Source organism: Melospiza melodia, chromosome 3 (assembly GCF_035770615.1).
Source record: "Melospiza melodia melodia isolate bMelMel2 chromosome 3, bMelMel2.pri, whole genome shotgun sequence".
Taxonomy (NCBI): Eukaryota; Metazoa; Chordata; class Aves; order Passeriformes; family Passerellidae; genus Melospiza; species Melospiza melodia.
The window spans coordinates 70712601-70726549 of record NC_086196.1 but is presented as its reverse complement, the minus strand read 5'-3'; the positions used below and the strand labels follow the sequence as shown (position 1 = coordinate 70726549).

The 13949-nt window shown below is 35.6% G+C and overlaps 1 protein-coding gene across 1 annotated transcript in view; it reads left to right on the top strand.

Annotated features, from left to right (window-relative positions):
- USH2A (usherin) overlaps nucleotides 1-13949 on the top strand; it is a 374541-nt gene that overhangs the window by 53212 nt on the left and 307380 nt on the right. The window contains 2 exon segments of the mRNA XM_063152181.1: nucleotides 5900-6095; nucleotides 9353-9994. Coding sequence (XP_063008251.1) covers nucleotides 5900-6095; nucleotides 9353-9994 — 838 coding nt within the window.

The window sequence follows — 13949 nt, the reverse complement described above, 5'->3', positions numbered from 1 at the left end:
CAGGGGAGTGCAAAGGAACTTCATTATTGCTGCTTATTCAATTTTCAGTTCCCAAAGCCGACATCCCGAGAATACTCTCAGGTATTTGGTGTCAGACCATTAACCTATGTGTGTGAGCCAGCACACTGTACTGTTCTCATTTCCTAAACTGGAGGAAAGGAAAAGAAAAGAGAAGTCCTCAACCCCCTTGCTTCCCCTTCCTGAGACTGCAGACAACTGGATGCTGGGGTCCTTGCCAGATTTGCCTCAAGTAAGAAGATAGTGAGAAATATGTGATTAGCATTTATATCAGAAAGGTAGAACGTTGAGATTGGTACCAATCAATTGCAAAATTGGTGATGGCAGAATTTCATGCCAGACCTAAATATACTACTCAGTCTTGCAATGCGCTGAAACTTGCAGAGGGTCAAGGGAAGGTACTTCTGCTGTGGTAGAGAGTAAATAATTGAAATTAGTAATGACTTGGCTAATTATAAAATGTTATTTTTTTCAGGACTTTTTGGGCTTCAAAACCAGAAGTTAACTTTGGAAAAAGAAACTTCAAATGTCAGCTTTTTAAAATTTATTAATATCCAGCCTCATATTGCATTATTGTCCAGAATTGGAGAGACTTTCTGATTATATGTTTTTGACACTATGTTGCTTCTGTTACAGACACCAAAGAATAGCAATTTGAAATTACAAGCATATCCAAGACAAAGGAGTTGATTTTAACTTTCAGAAGGGCTTAGGCAAATGATTTTTACGGTAAATTTCATTTTATAGAATAACAATATTTATTGTTATTCTACAATAACAACAAGAGTTCAAAGAGTCAGAAGTTACATTTCTGATACTATGATATGTACATGTTGAATATCTACTAGGTGAGTGCTATGGTTACACAGTTTGCTGTAATCTAGTGAACAACTAAGGCAGTTCTTTGGAATATGTCACCCTTTGTCTTGGTTGTTTAAATCTCTCTTTAAGTCTGTGTATCAGCCTAGTTACAGAAGGGTTGCTGAACAGGCTTCACTTTGAACTTGTCATTCTAGCTGTAATGTGTTGAAGTGCCCCCCAGTTAAAGAGTGGTATCATAAGAGTCTAAAGCAGGTGAACTGCTAAAATTCCGAAATATTAAGTGGTTGGATTCCTGATTAAGGACAAGTCTGCAGCTGTGGTTTAGGCAGGAGAAGGTTGCTAGCATTCCATTTGTAACTGTTTACACTCGAGGATATAAGAATAATGTGTATTTTGCATGTAAATTATAAATGACACAAGGGATACATGTGAACTCAGCATCGGTGATTTTCTGTATCAAATAACAATTGTAATTATGAGGCCCCAAGACACACCACCACTTGGTAGTAATGCTCGGCCAGGTTAATTTCCAGAGTGAACAATCCAGTCAGATATTTTCCATCAGTGATTTGGTACCAAGATGGTCATGTTAATACACAGTCTGTTTGTGTCTGCTGTCTATTTGGGTCATAACCAGGCTTCTCAGGCATAAGTAACAGTAGAATAGAATCCTTTCTGCTCTTCTATAACCAGCATTGGTCATAGAAAATTGAAATATTTTTCTTTAAATGGCACATAACACTTGAACTGGGGAAGGGTGGAAGTTTCAGTAATATTTCCAGTGACCAACTGGTGAAATTCTGGTTAACAAACTCTCTAGTTATTCATTGCTACCAATATTTTCAATGATACCATATTTTCCAGAGTAAGCCAAATTTATAGAAATAATAATGATACAAAAATAGCCTTTTCCCTTTGTAATTTACTTGGATTTTTATGTAGGTTTTGAAATAGTTTGTTCTCCCCATTTTGATGTAGAGTTCCATGTTATAACCTGTGGTATACCTATTTCTGCAGCATTATAAACATTTATCAGCTTGTTTGACTTCTTTGAAACAATACTCATTGTCAAGTGTTTCACAAATTATTTTGAATTATTTTGGTGCTTCTCTGTCTGTACAGAGAAATTAAAGACATTGTTTTTCTATATTTCTAATTTTTAAATCAAATTATCCTCAGATTAAGCCCAAATATTTTTTTACAGAGAGATCTGCAAATGGTTTTGTTTGCTGGTTCCTGGAAAAAAAATAATTTTTTAAGTTGGCCAGACATTTGTCACTCATTTGAAGATTTATCATTATTCTTCAAGGATCAGTTTTTTCACCCTGTTATGATAAAGTTTGGGGATGTACATTTTCTGCAAGTGTGTGTGGTGAAAATTACTGCTCCTTGTAACAGCTTGACACACAATTATCCTGAAGATCCTGGTATTGTTTGCTTCTTTTGGCACTTAATAATCTACATGTTTCACTTGTGGCATCTGGAAATACCTAAGCTTTGTCACAATTAGCTATGGGTTTCCAGGTATTCAGGATCAGGACAGCTCTGCTGTATAAGACTAATCAAGCACAGTATCTTCTCTGATTTCCAGAAGTGTGATCCTGCTGGGATGTGCTTTTTTAAAGTTCAGTTATTTATGGGTTTAGGGCTACCTGAGCTAAACTTAGGATTTCCATCTGAGTAGTCACATGTTTGGTGTCCACATATGGAATTAATCTAACTAAATTTTTTAAGCAAGTAACTCCTTTAAGTTTACTTCCTTAGAATTTCATTGGTATTCTGTCTTATAACTTGAGGGGAAAAAAAAGAGTATTCATTCAGTAAGAGACTCATGATTCTGTAGCCATGTATTCCCTTCATTTCGGTCCTTTATTTCCAAACTGTATAGTTTTTAGTCTCTTTTCATTTTTATCTTTGCTTATTCTACTCACTCTGTGACCTCTTTTTATTTCATAGAGGGTAACCAGATACACAAATTATGTAAAATGTTGATACAAAACAGATTTTTATGACAAAATGAGATTTCCTGTGTAATTTTCAGTTCTTTTATTGATAATCACAGTATTCCTGTTGCCTTTTTAACTGCTTCAGAGCTTCCAAATGATTTGGAGGGGAAATGGAGCAGCTTTAACAGCTTCTTTCTTGAGTGGTAATAGCTAATTTTAGACGTATCACTGTCTACCTGTAGTCAGTGTTGGTTTTTCCCAGGCATTAAGTTTGTACTTCTTGATGTAGAAATTAATTTGACTTTTTGATCATGCATTTGGTTCAGTGTATGTGATATATTAAGATATTGCTGACGTAAAGAAATGCAGTAGTATCATGTAGCATGATTTCCTTTTGGGAAAAAAGTACCAATCTTTTCCAATATAGAATTTAAATTTCTAATAGAATGTACAGTAATAATAAAAAAAAGCCTACTACTATGTAGATCTCAGAAACTTCCTTACAGCCTTTTAAGGAGAATGACATAATTTTATTCCTCTTTTACTGGTGTTGGTTTAAGTAATTATTAAGTATTTCAGTAATGTTATGTTTTGTTTCACCTAGAACTTGAGTCTTATGTGCAGTCATTTTTCAGCAGATGGGATTTTGCTAAAATATTTTTCTTCTGACCTCTTGGTTTTAAATCAGTCTTAAAAACCATTCCTGATAGAAAGGTAGCACCTCTTTCATAGTGAAGAGCTGTGGAAGATTTCCTCTGCGATCTCTGCTGTGGTTCTCTTTCCTGAATGCTGCACATAATTATAAAAGCGTTAGTTGATCATCTGCTCTCCTCCAAGCAGAATTGTTATCAGTGCTATATCCAATCAGTCATGATTTTGTGTGGATAAATCTTGATACCTCTAGGAATAAAGATTCCACATCCCCTCTGGATAGCCTGTTATTGATGTTGCACTTCTCTTTTAGTGAAGTGTTCCAATGTCCACTGTGAATCTGCTACTCTTACCACTAATTATTTATTGCCCTGATTCTCGGTTAGTCTTCCTTTGTTTCTGAAATTCTATTTTTTTTTCTTCATGCTTTAGGCATGTTGCTTATTAAATGCTTATTTTTGTATTGTCTTGATCTAGTTTGTAACATTTGGTGATGGCTATCCTCTCTTATTTAGCTATCCAATTTTGATCTTTCTTTCACTTATTTAAGATGAAATTTCACCTGTAATGCTTTCCTTCCTGTAGTAGCTTTTGGAGTAACTTCAAAGCTTTTTTTGACTATGAGTTGAGCACTGTTGTGTAACCTGGGTATGCTGCAATCATGAGCACAAAAATTTTTCTTTTACAGTTAGGCATTAAGCTGGGTATTTTTCTTCATTTAGGATTAAACTCAAAGTTGTTTTTCACATGTGAGTTCTCTGATGAATGGCTGTGATGCATGACTGGGTCTCTTATAATACACTAAATATCTAGATCAAATCCAGTCTAAAAGGGAATTAACTTGAAAATCTTTATTGCTGTATTTTCTGCTATTGTGGTCTTTTAACTCTTCTCATACTTGCTGTTGTCCTGCCTTTCTAATATCTACATCTTCCTGAAAAATAAGGCTGCTACATCAGTAATAGATCTCTATCAAGAAGTCATATTAAAGAGATTTTATGGACTACAGAATCCTTTTATGAGGAAAGGGTAGGAGTATATACTTCTCTAACTTTTATTCAATAGTTCCTGCACTGAGAATTTACTTTTAGATGTTGAAATACTCTATTTAGTATTAATAAAGCTTAGAGCTTCACTTTAAATTTGAGGGTATGATGATAGTATTTAATTGGAACTTGCCAGTAACTTTGTCTTTCCTGTTGTTTCAGCTTGGCTTGACTCATGGATTAAAGATGAAAAAGGCTCCTGTTAAGAGAAATTTTTGTTTCAGTAGCTAATTAAAAGCAAAGTACATTGAACTACAGTTGTTGATGCCATAGATGAAGACTGGTTTTGAATTATTGTGCTTTTTTGTATTTTAATTATTTGCACTGAAAAAAGTAAACTGACCCAAAGAAAATTTGGACTGAGCCAAAGTAAATTCCTTATAATACAGTTTCTTTGTTTCTGCATTTCCTATAACACTTCAGTTAGAAAAGTTAGTTGATCATGAATCCCAAACCTTTTGCCAATTCCCACGTCTGTGTTGCTTTGACTGCCTAGGATTGTTTTTATTTTGTGCATTAACCGATGTCTCTGTTTCTCCATCCCTGTGGTGTTGCCCTTTCCCTGTGGTTGGTTTCCCCACCATATTGGAAAGTGATGAATGTAGAGACTGGGGCTTTTCCCTGGCTTTCAGAGGTCTGAAATGGAGGTAGCTTTTCAGGAGCCCTTTCATCTTGCACAAGATATGAGACTCGTACTCCCAGATGATGGTCCAGGCATAACAAAGGATGTGTCAGCTCCTTCTGAATAGCAGTGCTACACATTTAGGGAGAGGGTGAGGACCTTTACATACCCCCACTGAAGTGGAATGGTTTGGATCCCAGCTGAACCAAGAAAAGAGGGAGAGGGTTTCAGTTGCTGAACTGTTGGATGACATCCTTCACTACAGGGAGAGGAAATGTACCTTGAATAAGTAATAAAAAAAGAAAACATTCAATTTTGTTTCATTCTTATTTAACTAACATTTTCACTAAAATAAATAAGCATATGGGCAGAACAAAAAATGAAGAACTTGACCTTTGAAAAATGATTGTTCTTTATGGTTCCTGTGATTGAAAAAATTATTCCTTTTAATAGAAGTCACCATATCTACAATGCAATTTTGTAAATATTTTTTGCAGGTTCTCTGTCCAGATTGTAAATACAGCTGCATTGTTTACTCACTTCTTTTTCCCTTCTATTTTGAAAGAACAGGGCTTTTAACCTCTATTTAAAAGTCGAATAGTTACACTCTGTTCAATGTTTCTCTTTTTTTCCTCTCTCTCAACAAATTAAAAAATGCTTACAGGCTTATTTTTTTTTCTGTTCCATTTAAAATTTTCTCTCCCCCCAACTGACACTCCCATTCTTGTTGCTAATGAATGTATCATCTAAAAATAGATATGTTCATCATTCTATAATATTTTGTATCTTTCTAGATTGGAGGCCAGTGTAATTGTAAGAGACATGTGTCTGGCAGACAATGCAATCAGTGCCAGGAAGGATTCTACAATCTGCAACAGTCAAACCCTGATGGCTGCAGTCCCTGTAACTGTAATACCTCTGGGACAGTCAATGGAGATATTACCTGTCACCAAAATTCAGGACAGTGCAAGTGCAAAGCAAATGTTATTGGTATGTGTAATGCAAGAGTTCAGAGCCATTTTTCTTGTTTTCTCTGGAAATAAAACACACTTGGTTTCTAAATGAAAGGTATAGAAAGCTTCTTTGCTGAAGGCAGATTGCAAAAATGAATGAAATTAACTGTTGAAAAATTATTAATTTAATAATTCTATCAAACTACAGCTTGAAGCTTAGTTTAATCAACCCTTTAGAAGTTTCTTTATGGCGTAGCTATGTTAGCTTACATAGCTCCATACTAATAAGTCACAGAAATAATGTAATTTGCTTACTGTGTAGATGTTTCTTTTAGGAAATTAGCACTTTTTCAACATGTTTTGTACTTAATGAGTTCGAAGCAAATCGTTTCCATGCTAGTTTCCTTAATAGACCAAAATAAATGGATTTTTTCTCAAAATATTCTGTGCTACAGGGTCCTTTGTGATAAATCTATCAATTTTTTTCTATTATATTTCTTTGAACTGTTCCTATGAAATGCAAAATAAGTCAACATAATTCCACAGATCATGTACATAGCTAGGGTTAGTTATCAAGGGCCACATAATTTTAATTTTGTAATTCAATGCCAAGCTGATTATAATAAACTGCTACCTTCTGTGTTATTTATCATTTTTTTTACAAGACGTGCTTTTTTGTTTGTTACTCCCACAGGTATTTTTCAGAAATTAGATTTGATTATAGCAATTTATTACTTCCAGCATATTTGAGGGGAGCCACAGCCACATAAGGACAAAATTTATCAAGTGCCCAAAATACACAGTATATATAATACACTTTGAAATGTTGATGTATGGGAATATTATGCAAGGAGAATTTCCTGATAAAGTGAGCCTTGCATGGTAACTGTACATGTCTCAGACTATACATATGTCTCAAAAAGAAAAATTCCTCTTCTGCTTTGTTATTAACAGAATTAGTAATCTATTTTTTCCTCACCCTAACCAGGTTCTGGGTTGCATTAATAATGTTCAAGTACACGTTAATGTATTTGTTATTATATATACCCTCACTTGTGAATGTTGACTCATTTGTAATGTTGTCTTTCTTGCTTTTGGAAATTAGAAGAAAATGTAGAATAACAACAAATAATGAAAATAGCTCTAAAGAGATTGAAGCCTGAACAGTTTCACTCCTTTTTTCCTGCGGAATGCTGTATTTTTCATACAATGAAAGGATGTTAAGAGTAGAAAACCTCTGTGCATCTTAAGCCCTTTTTCTACCTTCAAGAAAAAGGACTTCAGAGCATTCTTAATTATATATTCATTGCCCGCATTTTACATTTGAACCTGTGAAAACACTTCTTAATTCGGTGGCAGTTTGGCAGACAAGAAATTCACAGTCTGGTTCTCACATATTTGGTTATCTACATATTATATTTTCTCCCCTTGATGAAAACATTAAGAACTGTTTTTATTTTCACTGAAATAGTTGTTAAAAAAAAAAGGCAAGTGTGGATCTATGCTTTCTGTACTTATCTGTAGTTATAATGGGGGGTTGTACTTTTGCAAGTGTTTGTTTGCAGGATAAAGACCTAATTCTTTCCAGACTAGATTCTATTTTTTCTTTTTGTTTTCCAAACCAATTGTAAATAAGCTTCTGTATATTGAAACGTGTGCAGCAAACTTTACCAGGGGACTTTGCTCTTTGGATTTCTAAATTGGTTTTTAGAGCAATCTGTCTGTTGCCATTTTCATCTCTTTAAACAAACACAATAACAGAAAAATGCAACTATGGACTGCAATGTTATGAAACATGAACTGTTAGAGTTAACACAACTGTTAAATCTTACTAATGATTCTATCACCAGTAAAATACATTAGCACCAATAATTTTATTAAAGTAGGTCATTCATCTAGAATAAAAAGGTAGAAGAATGTGAATTAAATGCCAAGCGTGCTAACTCCCCTGTACTTGTTAACATTGAATGTGATGCCCTGTAGGCCTTCCTCAGTATCGTTAGGAATAGATTACCTGTCAGGAATATGTATGGCATATTCAAATAAGCACTGCGCATATTTTAAAAACTGATATGATATGAATCCATGTAGACCAATTTTAATAGTTCAAAATGAGTCATAATTCTTGTTAACAATACAGTTATTTTTAAAATTTGCAGCAATAGTGGTCCTTTTTTATTTTCCTTATTGAAATTAAATGATATGCCTTAGGTGAGTCATTCATCACTGTTAAAGGAACTCGCCTTCTGTTGGAGATTTTGAGTTTTTATCCATATATGTATATTCTTTCCCTACCATTTTTAGTTTTATTTTTCTACATGTAAGTTGCTAGGTGTATTTTTCTGTGGTTTTGTTTTTTTTTTTTTTTAATGATGATAGTATTTTGCTGGAATATTGTATTTATATTTTCCTATATGAAACAATTAAGTCACAGCTTCATAGTGAAGGATTTTCTCTCTGCAAGGGAACATTACGTAACTGAATTTGCATTTTTCGTATAATAATCTAGTTTGCTTTCTTGTAATGTACATTATATAAACTAACATAAAAATGCCATCCCTTGGGGCAGGGATAAAGCAAGCATTGACTTTGAAAACAAAGCTAATAAAACTACAGGATGAAGCATGAAGAAAACAGTTTATATTTTAATGTACTGCAGGAGTTAACTAAATCATACATTTAGATAAAAATATTTCATTTTGGATTATGGAAAACATTTTCTGCTTTCTGTAAGGGCTAACAATAAAGACTAACATAAATGCAATCAATGATAAAACTGAAGTATGGTGTTAAGCAAATAATTTGTTATAGTTAGTCTAACTTGTGCTGTCTCAGTGTATATTTAATGTTTTTAATACAATGTATAAATCTATTATCAGAACAGATTGTGAGCCTAGTGCAATTCTCTGTGTATTGCATTTCTGCAGTATAGGGTGAAGAGTTCACATAGGCATTGATTGTGCAACAGGTGCTGTTCTGGGAGACAAAGAGCTTAATTCTGCATTGTCTTAGAAATGTTACAAAGAATCTCTTGCAGAACTATCTCAAATTGTATTAAGAGACCAGCAGAAATGCATTGCTACTGAAACAGATTGGAAAAGTAAACAGATTTTTGGGATGCCACAGTTATTCAATTGATCTGTGCAGCCTCGTCACTCCTGTTAATTATGCTGGCGAAGAATCAGTCTTCCCTTTCTTTTTTATTTCATTGTAGTGTAATTACACTTTTAAAAAATGAAATTAATAGCTTTTAAGATTTGGGTTTTTTTTAATTAATTCCTTTTCTCTTTCCAGGCCTGAGGTGTGATAGTTGCAATTTTGGATTTAAAGCTCTCAGATATTCTAATGAAGATGGATGTGAGCCTTGTTGGTGCAACAGCCACGGCTCAGTGAGCCAATTCTGCAACCCTCTCTCTGGGCAGTGCAATTGTAAAGAAAGAGTGAAAGGGCTTCTCTGTGACACCTGCATGGACAACTTTTATGGGCTGGATGTAACTGGTTGTAAGGCCTGTGAATGTGATGCTGCAGGGTCCATTTCGGGAACCATGTGCGACGCGAGGACGGGGCAATGTGCGTGTAAACCAAATATCGGGGGAAGGCGCTGCGATGAGTGCCTGGATGGGTACCACAGAGTGCAGAAGGGTCACTCCTTCCTTTGTCTGCCATGCAACTGCGAGAAGGCAGGGACAGTGAATGGCTCTCTGCTTTGTGACAAAGCGACAGGACAATGTCCTTGCAAAGCTGGTGTGACTGGCCCTCGGTGCAGTCAGTGCATGCTGCAGACGTACAACCTCAGCATGAGCAACGCCCGCGGCTGCCAGCCCTGCCACTGTGACGCTCTGGGCACGCTGGCAGGAACAGCTTGTGACCACCTTTCTGGGCAGTGTGTCTGTCTGCCTCAGCGCCAGGGGAGGAGGTGTGATGAGTGTAAACCAGGTAAGGGAACAGAAAGACAATCGATTTGATGTAGTAACTTTTGCTTTGTTTTTTATCTTTTTTTACAGTTTTTAGTATGTGTTTGGACAGCTTCATGTCTGACATATATTTATATGTCATATAATATATATATGCATACATATATATTATATGTATATATGTGTATATATATATAATATGTATATGTATTATATGTATATATGTCATATAATTATTTTTCCATTTCTTCCTAACTCTGTGAGTGAGAAGGAAGCATTATTTTCCTAATCACCACCAAATATTTATTCTATTTTCAGATATAATTTGTATAATTTGTGTTTCAGTTTCAACATGCCCAAAATAAGGTTACGCTACTTCTGGATATTGAGAAAATATACGAATAATCATGTCCCAAGCCCTGAATAAGTGGTAAATTGGCATAATCTAATGAACAGCAGCTATCCTCATAATGAAAAATGTGGATTTGGAAGGCAGAGTGCATGCTCTTCAGGAAGGGCACTTCATGCATAAAGCTGAGCATGGCAGGGGGCACAGAGATGGTTGCTTAAACTTTGATGAGGCTGGCAAACATGCCACTTAGAAAGCATTCACCTGCCTTGCTGTGTTGGGGTTGTGCTGGCTTGCACAAGGACTGCTTACAGTTTGGCCCTACAAGTAGGTGATATTTGCAGTTTGCTACACATTTGTTCAAGATTTTGTGCCATATTTTTAAACAGAGTTTAAAAGTCCACTGTAAGTGGGGAGCTCTGTAGTTATATTTCAATGTTTTTGTTTTAAAAAGTAGATGGGTAAAGTGAAACTATAGGTAACGTTAACCTACCCTTCATCATAATATTAAGCAGATAGATTTAGTTCAAATTAAATACATATGCAATTTATTCAAGTAGCAGGTCACATTAAAAGGTACATTATAGCTCCATTGGTTTTAATATGCCATTCAATAATTTGAACAGAGGTTAAAAAAGCTGCTTAACCTCCATTAAATATTTTTTAAAATGCTTTCATTTAAATTATTTTAGGTACATATACTAATAAATAAGGCAGCATTCTGTTTTTCTTAGTTCCTCCTCCAGTGCTATTTGACCTGCTGACCCTCTATAGCAGCCACTTAATCAGAGATCGGCAGAGGAGTGATGTCAAGGCTCCCTGAGTCAGTGACCGCCCTTGTCCTTGGGAAAGAAAGGCCAGGGTTTATGCAGAGCTAAATGGTTTAAAAAGGTTTAATTGATAGTGTGAACAGGCTGGCTTGTAGAAAAGCTTACATGGCACTCAGAGGAATAGTCCCACAATAGTTCCTGGTAAAAAGAGAAATAATTAAAAAAAGTATTTGTGTAAGTATTATTTTTAAATTTTCTAACTAATAGCTTTAAGCATGTATGTGCTGAGCACTGAGCTCTCTGCTGCAGGTGAAAGTGTAAATTTCTATTTTTGTAGAAGTGCTGTATTGCTCTTAGTAGAGCACAGTGAGCTGTGCTATTTTCTCTGTTTAGTCAGAGCTTATTTAGATGTTTAGTATTTCTAACTTTTATGTAAATATTCTTTGTTAGTATGTGCCAAAAGAGATTTTTCACCTGAACAGGGAAGACTATAAAGTCTTCTATATAGAAATATAGAAGATTTTAACTGGTTTCAAGTAATTAGACATGTCCTATGGCCTTTTTTTTTTTCCTTATCTTTGGGACAAAGATAAGAAAAGGTACTCCAGATGTATAAGAAAATGTACTCCAAGTGTATATGTAACCAACACAGCCTAATTAAAGCACACACAAATTAGTTAATACTGGCAGCCCTGAAAACATACTGAGGATTTCTGCATCTGTTGGGACATTTCAAATTTATGACAGAAGGTAAGTGGCATTTAAAATAATGTCCCAGTGTAGCCTATCTTTTATGTGCTTTCATAAAATCCGAGAAGTTTTCAGCAGTTACCAAAATCTTTATGCAGAAAGAGTTGCCTATTGAGAAAAGATCAAACTGGTCATAGTTTTTGGAAATTGTTTTATAAGGAGACTGTTTTTCTTAAAGCACTTTTTGGCACATTCAGCCATGTGTTTCATCTGCTAGGCTGTATTCATGACCTCCTGTTTTCCATTTTGTTTTCGTACAAGTAACATTTTGGTAGATTGGTGTACATTTATTTACGCTTTAAACTTATAGTGTATGCAAAGAAAGGAATACTTGATTCTAGCCTGAAACAAAGTGAAAGAGCAGTTTTACCTTGTACAGAAGCTTGCTTTTGAGATGTCCTACGGTGCAGTGGTCAAAACACGGGTTCTCTTCAACCCCCAGATTGTTGTGAGCATTTTGTCCCTGCCTCATTCTGGAACAGTATGGCTGACTGGGATTTGTGCTGTACAAATCCTGTTCAACACAGGTCTTGGATTTTGTTACAAGAGCAGCAAAGCTGTAAAAAGACATTTTGTTTTGTAAGTTCTTTACTCCATAGCCACAGGTTTGCATAGAATGCTACATAGTATGGAAAAGATGTAATGGAACATGTAGAATGTGTGTCTGTGCACCAGTACTAAGGCTTTGTGCACATATTACCTCTCTTGGCCAGAAGAATGTGAATTGTCTTGTGACAGCAATGCTGCTGTGGGTAACTGCATTTTGAAGCCCAGGCTGTGGTTAAGAAATGAGCATTACTGCCACAGATGGTAAGGATGTGAAAGTGCTAACACATGTGGTCATGTGTTCCTTCTCTATGCAGCGGGAGAATGCTAAGAGGATGATTAAAAAAAGAAGCGGAATACTTTGTTATGACTTTCATTCTTCCTTTTGAAAAGTGTGTTTGATTGACAAATGTGATCAATTATGGTTGAATTGGAAAAAAATCTGAAAAAGAATAAGCATAATACTAGTTACATACATAGATCTCAGAGAGATTTGCAGTGGCTGTCTTAAAATTGGAAATTGGCTCTATTATACAGCAGTGGATCCTTCATAAAGCAACTTTTATGAGCCCTTCTAACCTTGCTGTAAATTAAGCTTGCATTAAGTTATTACTCTTTCCTAGGTGGACTCAAACTCTAGGTGGTGAAAGTAAATAATAATAATTATGACAAACAGTATGCATTTGTAATCTTGTATTTCCTCTTTTTCCTCTACATTTGATCGTGGTAATTTACTTACAAATTAGTTGGGGAAAGAAATTTTTCTCATTTTCCTATCCCTCACTTTAAAAATAAAATGTTTTGCCTTTACCTGCTACTTCTGGGTAAAAGAAAGTAATTGTGGTAGTGTCCAGAAACTTTTAGAGCATTCCTAAAAGATTATAATAAAAATATCCTACCAAATCCTTCACTGCTCTACAGTGGTTTCGGCAGTATGGCTGTAGGAGAGCCCGGATGTTTAACACTAAAGTATAGATTATAATTAGTGATTTCACTGCTATGATAAAAGCAGTATATGCTGTAATCCTGCTCAGGGAAACAAATTTATTTTCCAGAGATGTGCTAATTTGTCCATTTTAGACTTCTCTTAGATGTTACTATGTACAAAGGAATTGTGGAATCATAGTTCTATGCAAAATTTCAGATGGACAAGGACCCGGTTTAGCCTGAGTGCTTATCACTTACTGCAGCTGTAAAGTGGGTCCTGAGGAAGTGCTTTGACCTTCTGCACGAGTCCAAGGCTTCAGCTTGTTTCCATCCTTCCTGTTCGGTTCTTCGAGTGGAGTCGTTCATTGTGCTCAGGAGTGACATTGCTGGGAAATGGTCTCCTGTATTTATGCACAGGATGGGCACTGCAGAGCGCAGGGAAGTGCAGCAGGAGATAATACATGCTGCCTCACTAATAACTTCAGGCTATTTGCTCTCTGTGCTGCCTCACTTCGGGGCCTCTCTGGAATAAAGTGCCAGCAGCGTGGTTTTTTATGATGCGAATGTATGTTAACTGGAGACTGATATCACTTCACTGTCCACTTGAGATTTATCTCACCGAGGACCAGAGGCTA